This window comes from Trachurus japonicus, chromosome 18 (genome assembly GCF_045865225.1).
Source record: "Trachurus japonicus isolate A0001 chromosome 18, Traja_1.0".
NCBI classification, from domain to species: domain Eukaryota; kingdom Metazoa; phylum Chordata; class Actinopteri; order Carangiformes; family Carangidae; genus Trachurus; species Trachurus japonicus.
Genome location: NC_140924.1, coordinates 7843115 through 7860805, shown reverse-complemented (window position 1 = coordinate 7860805; position 17691 = coordinate 7843115). Strand labels below are relative to the sequence as shown.

Genomic DNA, 17691 nt, shown 5'->3' with positions numbered 1-17691 from the left:
AGAAAACTCCACGGAATAGTTAGAAACAATAAATAAGTTAAGAAACATCCCTTCACTGAGATTTAGCTGAATACTGAGAGGTGTATTCTGAGTGTGTGAGTGTGTGTGTGTGTGTGTGTGTGTGTGTTGGAGAGATTTGATGAGGAATGAACGACACAAAACATTACTTCCATCTCCGGGGTTAAAAAATACAATTTCAGCTTCGTCAAGACAGTAAAACAATACGTGTGTCTTTTCGTTCAGCATCCTGATATCACTCCCTGTTTGCATATGTGTGTGTGTGTGTGCGTGTGTGTGTGTGTGTGTGTGTGTGTGTGTATTATGGGTTTGTAACACAGTGTAACACAGTTTAATTAGTAACACGTCAAAATGTACTTCACAATAAAACAAAGGGATGAGGGGGAAACAAAACAATTAAAACAATACTAACAGTAACACGTGGTGAGGAATCTCTACTACGCTTCATCAAGGCATCAAACTCACGATCAGTCGATTTACGGCTTCCTGCTCCTCACAGGAAGTCACCGAGGACAGGCAGCTTTGTTCGTTGGTTGGGTTCAAAATAAAAAGAAATAAATAAAACTAATAGTGGGGCGGATTAGCTGAACAATCGTTCACTTTGTGATAAAAGCATGAAATTTGGTAGATGTGTAGGTGAATATGTTTCAGACAAATCTGGATATTGGGCCACCTCAAAAGCGCCCCCTAGTGGCCGTGGGAGCCATTTGTTATGTGAATAAATGAATGATGAATAAAAACTACCCTTTTAATTATACCAACTATGTATTATAGTGTCATAATTATTGGAAAAAGTGTGTTCATTTGTCTTTGTATGATGTCTGGTTCAGGAGTTATGAAAATTGGCGTTTTCACCATTCGTGCGGACATGAATTCAAAATGGCCACCGAAAAAAACCCCATGGAACATTAGTTGACCCGGGCAACAAGCAAAAATCTTAAGTAGACATCTTAAGGGTCCTTAAAAACCATGTTTCAAAAATGTATCCACCAACACCTCCACCAAATGTTGTGCTTCTGTCACAAAAAAAACAATTCTTGTGATTTATTGAGCTAATCCGCCCCACAGGGGATGCACATTGTTGGGGTGCGCTACCCACACGTTTAGCCCCGTTGCTCCTTCCATGAATGCACGATCCTTACAAGCTGTACCTCGTTGTAAAGGTGACTAATCAGGCTTTCCAACAATATACAATACATCACCAGTTGGTATTATTAAAAGAGCAGTTTATATTCATCATTCATTTATTCGCATAACAAATGGCTGCCACGGCCACTATAGGGTGCTTTTGAGGTGGCCCAATATCCAGATTTGTTTGAAACATATTCACCAACACATCCACCAAATGTCATGCTTTTATCACCAAGTGAACGATTGGTGTAAAATATTGAGCTAATCCGCCCCACTATAAGATAAATACGCTCTGACCTATAGTGTTAGGGTTTTTTGGTTTTGGTTTTAAAGTGTAATGTGAACGTCAGTCTGACTCATGCACGTGGCCAAAAGTATGTGGACGTGTAGTTTAAGGACTGTTATTAGTGGTTTTGCTCTCTTGAATTGAGCATGTTATTACATTTCAGACAACAGTAATAATAGTTTTGTTATTTGAGCCACACAGCAGCTCTGCAGAGGACGACTCAAAGCTCGGACCTCAAACGCATCACGCATCACGGTGCGACGACCTCGAAGGCAGGCAAGGAAAATGAGCTAAAAAAAAACGAGAGTTTGTCCACAAACTTTTGGCCAAATAGTGTCAAATGATCCTGATTTAAAAAAAAACAATGAATAAACATGAAAGCTTCACCTGTTTGTTCTCTGAGCTCATCGGCTTTAAAGGGATAGTTCAACATTTTGGCAAATTGGCCCATTGCCATAATCCCTATAGTCGTAGCAGTAGGTCCGTTACCTTTAATTGTCGGTGCAAGCTGTTTTTAGAACGGCGGAGCAGAGTCGCGAGCTGCTCAGAGCTACGCTACGGAGGCTCATTATGAGATTTCTTGGTTTCCCTCATCAAACTCATCAAATACACAATCCAACAACTCCACAACGCTCTGGTGGACAAGTTGTGACCTGCACATTCACCACGCTATGAGATAATAACACAACGTTACCAGACGGAGTTGTTTTAGAGGGAAATACAGAGACTGCTTGATGAAAAACTGTCCCTGAAGGCAACGCGCATCAGCGGTTTTGCATGATTTTCTCTCTAAAACAACTCTGTCTGGTAACGTTGTGTTATTATCTCATAGCATGGTGAATGTGCAGGTCACAACTTGTCCACCAGAGCGTTGTGGAGTTGTTGGATTGTGTATTTGATGAGTTTGATGAGGGAGACCAAGAAATCTCATGAGCCTCAGTAGCGTAGCTCTGAGCAGCTCACGGCTCTGCTCCGCCGCTCTAAAAACAGCTTGCACCGACAATTAAAGGTAACGAACCTACTGCTATGACTATAGGGATTATGGCAATGGGCCAATTTGCCAAAATGTTGAACTATCCCTTTAAAGATCCATGTCAGTTCATCGGAGGAGGAGGAGGAAAGAGAATTCGGACAAAAACAAACTAAAACGTCTCTAATTCCTCTTGTAAACTTAAAACACATCAGTAACTAAATCGTCTTCGGGTCAGAAGAACGTAAATAACTGCGGGTAAAAAACTGGGGCCGAGCTGCTTTTTAATTATTAAAGCTTCGTTTTTGTTTTTTTAGCGGAGAATCTGAACGTGTGACGCTCGGAGTCGAGACGCAAACAACACGTCGGTGGAAAAAAAACAAAAAAACACGAAACGAGGAGAAGCTGCTGGTTTTTTAAACTCCGAGAGACTTTTCAAAAGTCTTGGGGTCTCGGCACTTCGTCCTCTTCATCCTCTTCATCTCTCAGTTCCAAGGATAAGACATCATAGTTAGGCAGAAAACACACACACACACACACACACACACACACACACACACACACACACACACACAGAAAAACCTTCATCGCCTCCTCTCTCTCTCTCTCTCTCTCAGACGTCGTAGTCGGGCAGGGCGGAGTAGGAGATGCCTCCGACCGACGGGGGGCTGGAGTGGAGAGGGAGGAGCCAGCAGAACACCGACCCTGCACAGGAAGTAAACAAATAAAACAGAAAAAATAAACAAACAAATAAATAAAGATAATAATAATTTTAAAAAATAAATTTAAAAAAACAGCTCATTAGCTCGGTCTAGAGGGCTGGAATAAGAGAGTAACAACACACATTGGTCAAATGGAAGCACCTCCTGGTGGCGGGATTAAATATGGGTATTATTGCAAAAGTGCCCAAGAACTGACATCTCTGCACTGTTGGTGAACGATTAAAAGGGATAGTTCACCCAGAATTGAAATCTCCCTCATTATCTCCTCCCCCTCATGTGGACTAAGGGCTGGGAGAAGTTTCAGAGTCCTCCGTGGCTTCTCTGAGTTACAGGGGGTCTCGGCGTAGCAGTGCCATATGTCCATATAACGGTTGCAAATGGATACCAACTGTCTTCGTAACAAAAAGACACACCAAAAAACATCCAAATACCTCCATGCTGCTCGTATGTAATGTCCGCCTTGTATTGAAGCCCCGAAATGCGAAATTGTCCCGAAAAAAATTAAATAAGTCTATATTTCAAGCTTGTTTTGTAGCGGAAGCTCCTCTTCCCAGTTCGTCCAAATTTGATGAACCGGGAAGAGGACGGACTGACGAGGAGCTTCCGCTACAAAACAGACGGACATTATATACGAGCAGCATGGAGGTATTTGGATGTTTTTTGGTGTGTCTTTTTGTTACGAAGACAGTTGGTATCCATTTGCAACCGTTATAAGGACATATGGCACTGCTACGCCGAGACCCCCTGTAACTCAGAGAAGCCACGGAGGACTCTGAAACTTCTCCCAGCCCTTAGTCCACATGAGGGTGAGTAGATAATGAGTGAAATTTCAATTTTGGGTGAACTATCCCTTTAAAGGCCTGATCTACTAAGATCCCAGATAACGGGAGCTAAATTGCATGCTCCTGGTAAAATTTTGATCAAGACACCTAAAAACAAAAACACGGCCGTTTTCATCAATTTACAAGCAAATGGGCAACACACATGTATTGGAGTGAATGGGGTTTCTGGGAGCTTTTGCAATACCCATATCCTGCCACTCGGGCGCATGAGGTTTACCGCGGGACTCAATGGAAGTGTGGTTACTCTCTTATTCCAGTGCTGTAGGGAAAACCAGCCACTCCCCCAGCCTACTAACTACACTATGAAAACTCTCGGTCGCTCGGTGGAGCAACACAAGCCCCACCTCTTCCGAAGACCTCCCGCAGCAGAGCCAGCTTGGGTTTGCGGGTGTGGGAGGCGTGGTGAGGCAGCTGTGAGGAGGCGGAGGAGGAGGAGGAAGAGGAGGAGGAAGATAAAGAAGAGCCTCTGTCCTTGATCATGAGCCGGTTCCTCATCTGCTCGATGGGCGTCTCGTCCGTGATGATGGAGATGAGCTGGACGGAGAGAAGAGACGTCAATGATCCGTTTACAAAATCCCTTTCACTTTCCCATGAGTTCCTACATTTCCCAGAAGGCCTTTCAAGATGACATGAACCAGACTGTGTGTGTGTGTGTTTGTACCTGATCGTAGAAGATGACCATGACGAACACACCGAACAACACCGACTCCACCAGGAGGATGATGTAGTGAGCTCTGAGGGAGACAGAGAGAGAGAGATCTTTTTCTTGTTCATTTTGAAATAAATCTCCGTAAACACCTCATTGTTTCCAGAAATATCTACGTACTAGGGCTGTTCGATTTAAAATCGTAATCACGATTATTTGGAATCGTAAAAATTAATTTTTTGATAATCGTAAAAATCGATTTTTTACTCTAACTAGGGTAATTACGGTAAGCCCCCGTTCATGAATCTGGGCTGCGCTGAATTATCGTAATGACTGCCGCCTCCTTCCTCCCATCACGCTCTCCCACTGCTCTCCTCACACACTGTAAACAAGCATGTCGGCTAAGACGGCCCTTTTCCACTACACAGTTACAGCTCTCACGTTTTTAGATAGATAGATAGATAGATAGATAGATAGATAGATAGATAGATAGATAGATAGATAGATAGATAGATAGATAGATAGATAGATAGATAGATAGATAGATAGATAGATAGATAGATAGATAGATAGATAGATAGATAGATAGATAGTTATTTTTAACTCTCTAGGTCCATTTAAAAAGACACAAACAGCACACAAAATAGTTTGTCATTTAACAAAAAAATTGTAATCGGAAATCGATTTTTCAGAGAAGAAAATCGAGATTTTATTTATGTTTTCTTATTCAAACCATGTTTATCTGTACGTTTTCGTTCCAGGTGTCGGTAAAAGTTCGACGTCGCCCCAGCTGCCGGCGAATGTCACTTTATGTTACACTCGGCGGAGCGTCTTTTCTTCCCAGTTAATTTAAGATGTAGTTACACACACAAATATAAGGATAAACTGTCTGATTTTGGCCCGATTTTCCTCCTTCCGACCAAGGACAAAAAATCAGCCGAATATTTTATGGCTTTTAAGATTATCCTACTATGCTGTCGTAAATATTAAACATGTTCAATATTTATGACGGTCGGCCCCGACGATCCTGACCGTTTCTATCAAAAGTCGTGTGTGTGTATCACTTTTAACTTGAATCATTTGGGGAAAAATTACAACAAAACAAATCATGTAGGTAGGCTACAGTAAATCTTTTTTGTCTTTTCATCACAGAATCACCTTTCAAGTGTTGATATGCTCTTCATACATTGGTTGTGACAGCATCATAGTTGCTGCTTTTGAAAGCACCGTGTAAAAAGGGTTAAGTACCTCTGCAGGCTGGTTAGCTTTACCAACAGTTTGGAATACATTTATTTTTCAATATGACAAATAGACTATGCTAATGCTTCTGTTTATTCTGTTTGGTCTCGGTCTTGGACTTGGTCTCCCCCTCCTTCAAAGTCTTGGTCTTGTCTTGGTCTTGGTATACTCTGGTCTCGGTCTAGACTCGGCCTCGGGTTAGGTGGTCTTGACTACAACACTAGTGTGTGGTGCTGTGACGCTGCCGCACATATAAACACCAAAAACAGAGAAGAAAACAGAAAGCTTCCCCGCTGCGTTCAAACTCTAAACATAATAAATAAATGAAACGTTGACTTTTTTTTGCATTTGTTTTGACCCCCTGGGGCCACCGTACATATACGTAGTTGTCACCGCTGCCCCTGCACTCACACTATCAGGTGTTTGCTGGGCGTCTCCTCTCCTTCTTTCTCGGCGTTGTCGTCCTCTCCCTCCCTCCGGATCCTCCACACCCAGGCCGACACCACCAGCACCAACGAGTACAGACTGGCCATGCCTGAACACACATACACACACACATACACACACACACACACACACACACAGAGGCTGTGTTACCTTCAGGTGCAGCTGAGGTCGTTACCTGAGAGTGTGAGTCCGTCCACTCACCGGTGTAGAAGAGAAACTGGATGAAGTATTTCTGGTTGAGCTCGCCCACACAGTTGTTGATCCTGGGAGATAAATAAGTAGATTGAATAAGTAGATTGAAACCCATCAAGTCTGACTCTTCAAAAAGGCAGTTGAGATTCTGGACAGGAAACCTCTTCATTTTCATTATTGTATTGTTTTAAAAAAAGTTTAACATTCTTGACTTATTAGACAGTTATCAGATTTTTATTTTATGGATGTTGCCTCATTTTCAAAGTTTTAAACGCACCACTGAATAAATTCATTCAGAAAAAAAATAATGAAGGACGAAGAACCAGAGGTGATTATAATGTACCGAGGCGTAGAACAAAATTTAGTCAAATGGTTATTTCTGTAAGAGGAACACAGTCCTGGAACAAGTTACCATGACACACCAGAAACTGCGACAACTACTTTTCTCTTTTAAAAAAATCTCAAACATTGGTTAAAAAAACAAATCAGACATGCACTCATATAGCTTAAATACTGTTTAATCTGATTAAGTCTGTTCCCGGGGCATGTATGGTATATTGTTCTTTAACTGTGGGTTAAAATTGTCTGTTCTTATTTTGTTTGTCTGCGTCTGTTTTGCCTTGATATTTATTGTCTGTCTGTGTTCTGTCTTGAAATTGTCCATTGTATGACTTGTCATCACAAGGGTTTAAAGTCTTCTGTGTTTATGCACTGCAAAAACTCAAACTCTTACCAAGAATATTTGTCTTATTTCTAGTCAAAACAAATCTCTTTCTACTTAAAATAAGACTCATCACATAAAAAGCAGCTTGTTTTTAGACACTTTTTACTTCTTTCAAGCAGATTTTCACTTGAAATAAGTAGAAAAATCAAGGATCAAGTTTTTCTTTCTTATTACAAGCACAAAAAACTGCTACTTCTACTTATTTCAAGTGAAAATGTGTTTGAAACAAGTGAAAATGATCTAAAAACAAGTAGATTTTTAGGTGGTGAGTCTTATTTTAAGTGGAAAGAGATTCGTTTTGACTAAAATTGAGACATTTTAACAAGAAATAAGACAAATATTCTTGGAAAGATTTTGAGTTTTTACAGTGTGTTTTTTAGAAACCTGCCTTGTTGGGACTGCGGCTGAAATTTAGCAGTTGTGCTAAGTCCGGCACATTTACCAGGGTAAATACAGGAATCTTGAAGTTAATTTTAAAACCTTTTTAAGACTTTTTCAAGACCTTCTCAATATTTTTCAATACCTCACCGCCACTTCAAGCTGTAACCATTTACATCAGTGACACTTTAAACTTAACAGTTTTAATTTGTGACAAAGACTATAGACCACTATGATACAACAGAATTCAAAATAGGCTAGGATAATAATAAATCAAAGACAAAGTTTATCAGAAAAACACTCTCAAAAAACAAAAACAATCTTCTTTTCTTTTTTTATGTACCGGTTCATCTTTGTTTTTTAATAAAATGAATAAATTCACACACTTTTACAATGTTTTTTAGGACTCAAACTCTTGGACAGCTAATTCAGAAAAAATACCTTCTACATTTAAGACTTTATAAAGCCGTGAAAAGACTTTTTAATACTTTTTTAAGGGTCTTAATTTTCCCAAAATTGATTTATCACCTTTTAATACTTTTCAAGACCCCGCGGATACCCAGTTTACACTGATGCTTAATACGTCAGTGTTGATGAATGCGCACTGTCCCAATTCAATAAATAAAGAAATGAAATGAAATGAAAAATAAATGAATAAATGAAAACAGGAAGAAGGGAATGCATGGAGGATGGAGGTGTTTTCTCACCATGGACAGTGGTGGTCCATGCGGCGGATGCACCTCTGACAGACGCGGCAGTGATGCGCTCTGGGAGGTCGGTAGGTTTCACAGCGGTTACAGACGGTCCAGCCCTCGCAGCCCTGACGCACACACACAGAAAGAAACAAAAAACTTTCAGTGACTTTGTGACTGGTCTATCTGAACTGTTGTTGCTGCCGTTACCACGACAACAGCCGGCGCCGGGCGGGGTCAGTGGGAAACTGTTGTGTCATAATAATAACAGACCTGAGATCAGAGCGAAGCCACAACAGACTCGCTGATGCTCCCTCTCTATTATTACCATTATCATTATTGTTATTATTCTCCTCAGGACAATAACAGGTTTTAAACTTTTCTCTGAGCTCCAATCTAACCGGACCTTAAGGTTTGTGTTGAAACAAAACTTTTCCTTTTTCTATTTGTAACATGTGTTTTACAGCTTCTTGCTTTTTTGTTCGTTTGTTTCATTAAAATGATATTTATTTACTTGTCGGCTCGGCTATAATCCGGCATATTTACTGCAGTATTTTATACCAATGTTCATTAATATGCACTGTCCCTACTCAAATAAAATATTCATTATTATTTATTATTATACAATAAAGTGCAGTGTCTGTTATTGGTTCAGAGTGGGACTTCTAAGCTCTTTTGCTTGTTTAGTTTAGTTTTGCAGAGCTTCATGTTTTTTTTTATTATATTTTTAATACAAGTTTTTATATAAGAATTATTTGAGTTTTTTATTTGAGCATTTCTATGTAAAGATGCATGAGATTGTAGCCGATTGTAGCTGATTTCCATCTCCAGTCTTCACTGGCAGGTTGATGTTCACAAAAAAAAGAAAAAAGAAAAGAGAAGCAACAATAAGATAAACTCTGAAATGGAGAGACACTTTTTCTCAAGTGTCTAAAAACTAATAACAGCCTTAGAGGGAAAAAAACAGCATTGACATGTGATATGATGAGTAAGAAGAAGGAGAAAAGAAGAAGAAGAAGTGTCAGCGACAGGAAACAACAACAGGACTTCTGTGCGACTCACCCGCTCGTTCATTCGAGACGACTGCGAGCGGAGGTCTGAGAAGTCGATGGCTGTGTCGGGCAGCGGCACCATTCCTGCACAGAGAACACATGAAACACATGAAACACCAGCGTTAAAGTTAAAGAGATAGTTCAACATTTTGGCAAATTGGCCCATTGCCATAATAATCCCTATAGTCATAGCAGTAGGTTCGTTACCTTTAATTGTCGGTGCAAGCTGTTTTTAGAACGGCGGAGCAGAGCGGTGAGCTGCTCAGAGCTACGCTATAGCGGAGGCTCATTGGATTTCTTGGTTTCCCTCATCAAACTCATCAAATACACAATCCGACAACTCCACAACGCTCTGGTGGACAAGTTGTGAGCTGCACATTCACCACGCTATGAGATAATAACACAACGTTACCAGACAGAGTTGTTTTAGAGGGAAATTCATGCAAAACCTCTGATGCACGTTGCCTTCAGGGACAGTTTTTCATCATCAGTCTCTGCATTTCCCTCTAAAACAACTCGGTCTGGTAACGTTGTGTTATTATCTCATAGCGTGGTGAATGTGCAGGTCACAACTTGTCTACCAGAGCGTTGTGGAGTTGTTGGATTGTGTATTTGATGAGTTTGATGAGGGAAACCAAGAAATCCCATAATGAGCCTCCGTAGCGTAGCTCTGAGCAGCTCACGGCTCTGCTCCGCCGTTCTAAAAACAGCTTGCACCGACAATTAAAGGTAACGAACCTACTGCTATGACTATAGGGATTAGAGCAATGGGCACAATTTGCCAAAATGTTGAACTATCCCTTTAAAGTAAAGTGAAATGAATCAGTTTGTTTCCCTCTCGACATGAACGTGAATGTAACCGACCGACTGACCTGGATCTGAGAAGACGGCCTTGGAGTGGCAGGCCAGCAGCAGCAGCAGGATCAGGTTGAAGACCGATCCATGTAGAGTACACCACACGCTGCACGACACAAGATAACACACAACAACCGTTACCCACCATCAATCAACTTCCTCCTCTGAAGGGATTTCACTTATCAATCTGTTTCATGCAGGACGATGTTTCCGTCATTGATTCATATGAGGCTTATTTTTTACCATATATGAGCTACTATTGTACATAAATAACAATTTCTTCTATATTTTTAGTCCCAGTTCAGTTCACTACTGGACTGGACTGGGTGGCTTCCCCAGCATGGGACGATTAAAGGAATATTTTATCTATAAAATAACACATAAAACATCCTTCACATGTTTTATTTGGTCGAACAAAAACTTCAACACCTAAAATATCTTTATTTACCATCATGTGAGACAAGGAGCACGTTAAAACCCAAAGATGTTAAAGAAATGAAAGAAGGGACGACAATGACAAACACCAACTCCTCATATCTGAGAAGAAAAATTAGTAGCCTATTCAAAAAAAACAAAAACACTTTGAAGGTTAAAAAACAAGCTGAATGTATAAATTAAAAGTTAAATAAGTGAGCTAAAAACCATGGCGATCATCTAGGCTATAACTTGAAAGTTTGGGGTCAGATGTTTATTTGGTGAAAAATTTGCACATTTCATCAGGAAAGGGTTTTTAAAAATGTCATTTTAATCTGAGTTTCATGTTGAATAAAAAGGATCATCATCTCACTAAAAAATATCAAAAGCGCCTTTCAAAAACAAGTTACAAGGTGCTGTACCCCCCTCAAAATAATCATACAACAATGATATAACAAATTAAGAGAAGGCCAATTAATGAAAGTGAGTCTTTAGAAGAGATTTAAAAGATTATTTAATAATAAACATTATGGGCTCCAGTCAGACTAACTTTAGGAGCACAATCAGAGAATTTAGGGGCATAAGAGCAGATTTTCACTTTTCTTTTTCATTCATGATCCTCACGCACATTGGCCATAGTAATGACAGATACCAGATTCCAATGGCATGAATTATTGGAAAAATGCCAAGAAATCTTTGGAAAAAATGTAATATTTCTGGAAAAAAAATTTAGGTAAAATTTTGAGAAAAAGTTGGGGACCCCCTTGAACCCGCTCAGGGACCCCTGGGGGTCCCCGGACCCAACTTTGAGAACCACTGATCTAATGCACTGGCTGCTGAATGAGCAAAGAAACATTAAATCAGTGTATTTCTGAATCAGATCTCAGCGCAAGATAATAATAATAATAGCCTAATACAAATTTTAAAAAAAAGAAGAAGTACGGAAGCCGATTGGCACCAGTCTGTTTTGGTGCGGATCGATCTGACGCCTCAAGCTTGTAAACAAACTCCCCCTCACTAAAAATAAAAAAATAAAATACACAAAACACACGCGTTACCTGTTGCCATGTCAACATGAAACAGTTACGGATTATGATTACGTCTCTGTAACGTTAAAACACAACAACAGCTGTATGGTTTGAGTGGGTTTCCGTGTTGGGGAAGACAGAGAGAGAAGCTGCCGTCAGACGGAGCGGGAGACGCCGCCATGTCGGCTCGGTTACCGGCTGAAACGACCCAGAAGGAGGCGAAGTACCGACCTGTCCGAGTAGGCGGGGATGAGCACATACTGGACCACCACGTAGTCCGCGTAAAACACGCTGAAGTAGGTCAGGACCAGACAGATAACGCCGCAGGGGTCTCGCCTACAGCGCAGCGACGCCATCTTCTGCCGGGCTCGGCCCCGCCCCCTTCCGTCACACTTCCGCATGACGTCAGAGCCGAGCCCGACGCTGCCTTCGCGGACCGTAGGAAAAAAAAACTTTTAATTTTTTGACCAGAGCGGCATTTTTTATGCAAATGAGAATGACTGATGCATCCTGGGTAGTTTAGGGGCAGCACCCGGCATTTTTAAATTGCACTCAGTGGCTTTTTGTGTTTTGATGAAGCGTAGACTAACTAACAATCGATTTGAATGTTTTATTTTTTGTTTCTTTTGTAGCACTATGTCTCATAATTATTTTGACACCCTCTTTGAAACCCACCGTTCACGCTATCTTGAAAAATTACAATTAATTAATCTACCGGTATGCTCATTTAGCCTCCCACGATGATCAATGACTCCACACAGTGGCCAGAAATGTCTGACCCAGACATCTACACGTATTTGGTCGAATCACCGGGTAGGTTTTGGCTAAGTGTTGTCTGTAAATAGCCTGTTAAAGGTGTACAGAAACGGCCGTTTGTCCTGTTTGTCGCGCCGAGTTGTCACAAGCTGCAACACGAGTTTACCCGAGTAAGGAAAACGAATTTGATTGGTCGTTATCGAGCGGGCAGGATATTCAAAGCTTGGGGCGAGACCGAGCTGTGTGTGTGTGTGCGTCTCTCAGACGTTTGAATGACGGATGACAGATCCAATATCAGTGGCTGATGAATCGTGTACAGGCTGACGTATAATCCGTGCGCCTGCGTTATCCAATGCGAAAAAAAAAATACACACTTTCATCCCGGATTTACTCAAAAATAGAATTTTGCACAAAGTTTGGCCTACATCGTCTGAAAGATGAGTTATTACATTAATTTTATGATCCAGAGTGGGCTCAAATTCAGTTTTCTTTTCTGTACACCTTTAATAGCCAACTTTCAATGGAGGGATGCCGGGCGCTGCCCCTAAATTACCCAGGATGCATCAGTCATTCTCATTTGCATAAAAATGCCGCTCTGGTCTATACACAAGTGTAAATACATGAAAGTGAAACCTAGGTTCTATGTGTTTCATAACGAATTTCTATCTTTCACCAAAGCCCTTAACATAATGAAAAGTAAACATGCAATGAAACTTTTCAGTTTATTTGAAAAATATGCTCTGCGACAAAAGCCCTAGCTAAAGTTGTTTACTTTATTTTATTAGCTATTTCATTTATTTATTTCTCAAGTTAAGTCTGTATTCTGCACTCCTCAATGCACCTGCTCCTGTGGAATGTTAATTTTGACATAAGCCATGTTGTTTGTACATGATTTTGTCAAATAAAGTTGAAAAAAAAAAGGAAAAAACTTTTTGTGACTCCCATACTGAGACTTGTTATTCATCTGTTTTGGAAATGTGAATATACCCGTAAACTGTGGCAAGATATTTGTAGATTCATTTTATAAAGAGTGACGCTCCAGCTGAAAAAGAATATTGTTTAATTAATCTCATTTTAATTCTTGCAAAGTTCCCATTTAAAAAAAAAAAAAATCTGAAATTGTTTGTTTGTTTGTTAGTAACCTTATCTTGTCGCCTTTAATCAGTGGACTTGCTGTCTGTAAATAAAGATATAGCCTAGAGGCCTGTATAGGATCATGGATATCTTTATTATCCCCTAACGGCAATTCGATTTACAGCTAGCAGCGAAGACAACAACAGTAACAGAGACAACAAGAGATAAAAAGTGCAAAAGGACAAGTGCCAACAATCACTTAGTGCCGTTCAAATTATTTTTTTTTCAGCCTCTTGCCTCTTACGCCTTTAAATGAATGTAGTTGAGTTTTACGAGTTGCATTTGAAGGCAGCATGAGACTCAAATTTGTTTTTAGTTCTTTTTTTTTTACTTTCTAACATTTAAACACTTATTTTTTCAATATATTCATATATAATTAGATGTACAGAAACACTGACACCACAAAAACAAAAGGTGGCAGTAAATATCCTCGTGTGTTTAAAAAAAAAAGTGACACAGCGTCGCTCCTCCCTCGAAGTGGGCAGTAACCACTTCGTCATCCTCCGTTTGCTCAACACTTTTTTTTTTTTCTCGTTACTGCACACACACACACAGTCTCTCAGGACGTGTGTGTTTGTAGTTTGTACGTTTCGACACTTCTTTTTTTTTTTTTTTACACTCCTGCACTGCAAACTAGCTAACCGCCTTTTCCATCGGATACGTAACAATACGACGTTTTGGGACTTTTCTTCTTTGGTAAATTCGAAGTGGGATTAAAAAAAGAAAGCAACAACAAAGAAGAAGTAGAAGAAGAAGGAGGAAAACGCAGCCCAACCTGGAGGAGGAACAGGGCGTTCAGACTAACAAGTAACCATGGAAGTTCCTGGTATGCAGGTAAGTGGAAAGGTGGTCGCCAAAGTCGGTTTGTTAGGTGTTTGTTAGTGTTTTTTGCGGTCATTTTATTTTATTTAGCGACGACACGAGCAAACCAAACCAGTTTGTCAACACCGGAGGGCACATTGTGTTGTAGCCACAGGCCGTTTCCTACTGTAGTACATCTGAAATGCAAATACAACGTGAAAATGTGATATAATAGAAACGTCCAGCAGTCGTTATAGCTATTCAAGTGAACCAGTCTCGGCGTGTAGATTAGAAATGTCTGTATGATAATGATTTAGTGGCCCAGTGTGTTTTTTTTATGAATGCGTGGCACACTACATTGACTTTTATTTACTTTTGATTTATCCCTTGGTGCTTTTTATTACTCCATATGACTTAAAATACAACTTTAGTCTACTTTGTGGATTATAGTGACTTTAAGGTGTTTATTTCTCTTATTTTGGCTCCATATACTCATGGTATGCTGTTTAATAGTACTTCACAGTGACTTTGTTGTGTTTATTTCCCCTCAGAGGTCCCTTGAGTGAGAGTTTATAGTGACTAAATGATGTTATATATCTCTATTTTATTCTTATACAGTACTTATACGGTGATTTAGGTTGTGTTGGTGGTGCTTCAAGTTGGATTTACAGTCACTTCTTGGTCTTTGATTCACAGAAATAATACTTTTCTACTTAATAGGCTATAAGATGCAGTTGTCCAGTGCTCTCATAGTGATTCTTTATTGTAGCTACTATATGTCTGGTGGAGTTTACAATGAGCTGAATGTGTATAATGTCTGGAGTATACTTGGCTGCTTGTATTATTATCATAGTGACTCATATTTACAATCCTGGTACTCCAAACAGCGTTTCTATCTACATTATAATGCCATTATATTCCTAAATGTAGGCCTACTTAGTCTGTGGACTCCTATTGTCACTCTTGGATTAGCTACTTTATTGGCTTTAAATGATTTTTTTGTTGGATTTATCAGTGTGATACAATTAACTATGGGCTGTATTAGGACTGCACCCATACACTAAAGCATTAGGTGTGTCTGATATTCCTACCTTACGTCTTCAGTGACCTACATTGTCGTCGTTGCTCAGCACAGCAGTGGCTTTATGACTTTTTTATCATCGGTGGTGTAACTAACTGTAGGCTACAATGTCCAATCAGACGTACATGATGGTGATCACACCTGTGCTGGTTTTACAGAGGTGAAGTCAGTAGCTGCATTGTGTGTGTCTGTGTGTATGTGTGTGTGTGTGAGAGAGAGCTTTGTGTGTCGTTGGCCCTCTGGTTTGGCCGGCTCTCAGGTGTGTCTACCTGTGGGACTGGCTGCCAGCCTGTCAGCTCTGTTTGTCCCAGGTGGGCGGGAGGGGAAGTGGCTGCTTAAAACAACACACACACACACACACACACACACACACACACACACACACACACACACACACACACCTGACACCCGGCAGCTGCAGCAGCCAGGCTGACAGACATGTCTGTTGTACCTGACATGGAGATTGATGGTGCATGATGGGATGTGTTGAGCAACAACGCTAAAAACAACTTTGTAACGGCACATAGCCACTGTGTTTATGTTCCAGTCCACATCAAGGCTGCAGCTAATGATTATTTTTCATTATTGATTAATCTGCTGAGGGAGAGACACTACAGGCAAAAACACTAACAATAACTAACATGTATTCTTTCAGAAAAGTCTAAAGAAATGGTAGAAAATCCACATTAAGGTGGTGATTTTACTTCCTTTTGTCTCTTTTGTCAGTAGATTTCTCCTAAATTCACCAAACGTTGTGCCTGTTGTCTGACCATGTCATGTCAGGTATCATTGTAAAGCTCTCTCTCCTGAACAATGATGTGGGCTCCAAAAATGATCATTTCCTCCGTATTGGCAACCAATCGTAAATATACGATGTACATTAACAATCTATGGAGTTTTAAAGTACAAGACTTAAAGGCCGTTTTCTCAAAATGAGTTTTTCCTCAGAATCTGAGCTATAAATCTCCACTTCAGCAGCACTTACAGACACCAAACCTTCCAGTTTGATCCCTTTCTATATTCTGAAGGTTTTTACAGAGGGGATTGTTGATATATCATTCACAGCCTGATTTATACAACATTTTATTCCTAAAAACAGGGCGAAATTTGATTTTTTTTTAGGGCTGGTGACAGTATTTTCTCATTTACAAAGTGATAAAAAGAGATATCCAAAATCCCCTCTGTAAAAACTTCTGATTCTAATATGTCAACAAAATAAAACAAGAATTTTGAAAGAGGCTTCATCCATTGTTCAGATTTTGGTTCTGGAAATGTATGCAAATTAGCGCATATTTCATTAGATATTGGCTCATTTACATATTTAAACATAAAATTTGACAAAACTTGTAATACAAAAAATATTTGTCTTAATGTAAGTGATAAACTTGGGAAGTTTCATGGTGATATCTGTTAGTTAAATTTTTTTTACCCTATTCACCTGTAGTGTCTCACCTTAAAATCATTCAGTCTGTGAAACGTCGCCATCTTGAGAAGTTTAGCTTTGTGCAGAAACCTCCTCCATCAGTTTGCTGGCGCCCAACCAAACCAATAGATTATTCAACTAGCTGTCGTTTTGATAAATGAGCGTTGAACCGAAAATGTTAGTCATGCAGGTTGCCAGGTAGCTGTTTCATTCACGTGCAAATCTAATACCGGTATTTCCGGCTGTTTGGATGTTGACGACTTCATTGTGTGAAGGCGTCTGGTACCGCAGAGCTGCCGTAGTAAATACTTTTATGGTCGAGCAATAGATCAAAGAATTGAAAGTGTTTTTTTTTTAAACTTCTTTCAGTTCATTGTTTTGTTTTCTTGGCCGTCTGCTTTTAATGTTTAGGCCACAGACCCAGCTTAATGAAGTGAATCTCGTGCTGGTAAATCTGGTATTTATTGTCTGACACTAAAATCCAAACAGTCCAAAGCAGTTAGTTGAGAAAATAACATCTGGCTGCAGCTGTAGATTTCTTTTAACATCTAGATGTCAATCAATTAATACATTAGTTTAAATAACATGATAATTAATGATGTTGCAAAGTTGCAGCTAGGGTTGCAATGCAAAGGGGTGGAAAATTTCCATGGGAATTTATGGGAATTAACTGGAAATTGGGGGTCATTTAAACAAACTGTATCATATCCAAAAATAAATGTAGTCCAAATATGTTGTTTTGTCATACGCAGACACAAAATAATACAATTAAAAAACATGACATTTCAACAGATTTATTTGTGAGTAGAACTTTATCAAGTTTTAATTCTTGTATGAACAACAAGGCCGTAATTAACATA

General features: G+C 39.8%; 2 protein-coding genes across 3 annotated transcripts in view; one reads left to right on the top strand and one right to left on the bottom strand.

Moving 5' to 3' along the window:
* Window positions 1-2870: 2870 nt before the first annotated feature.
* LOC146968592 (palmitoyltransferase ZDHHC3) lies at window positions 2871-12011 on the bottom strand. The gene is made up of 9 exons (XM_085806471.1): window positions 11868-12011; window positions 10212-10300; window positions 9350-9423; window positions 8303-8415; window positions 6503-6564; window positions 6266-6389; window positions 4631-4703; window positions 4314-4503; window positions 2871-3110 (listed from the first exon to the last, which is right to left on the bottom strand). Exons 1-9 carry the CDS (start codon window positions 11990-11992, stop codon window positions 3019-3021), a joined length of 942 nt encoding a protein of 313 aa, XP_085662597.1. The 5' UTR covers window positions 11993-12011; the 3' UTR covers window positions 2871-3018.
* Window positions 12012-14081: 2070 nt separating this feature from the next.
* Window positions 14082-17691, top strand: part of LOC146968591 (serine/threonine-protein kinase 26-like) — a 39819-nt gene continuing 36209 nt past the window's right edge. Inside the window, exon 1 of one of the 2 annotated variants that reach the window (XM_085758894.1) lies at window positions 14082-14360. In XM_085758894.1, coding sequence (XP_085615020.1) covers window positions 14340-14360 — 21 coding nt within the window. In that variant the 5' untranslated portion in view covers window positions 14082-14339. The remainder of the gene's footprint in view (window positions 14361-17691) is intronic. The other variant, XM_085758895.1, reaches the window with a different exon arrangement.

Coding starts and splice junctions, on each gene's coding strand:
- LOC146968592 (XM_085806471.1), bottom strand. CDS start 11,992: ATGGCGTCGCTGCGCTGTAGGCGAGACCCCTGCGGCGTTATCTGTCTG. Junction 8,416..9,349: donor CGTCTCGAATGAACGAGCGG/GTGAGTCGCACA, acceptor TGTGTGCGTCAG/GGCTGCGAGGGCTGGACCGT. Junction 3,111..4,313: donor GCGGGAGGTCTTCGGAAGAG/GTGGGGCTTGTG, acceptor CTTCCTGTGCAG/GGTCGGTGTTCTGCTGGCTC.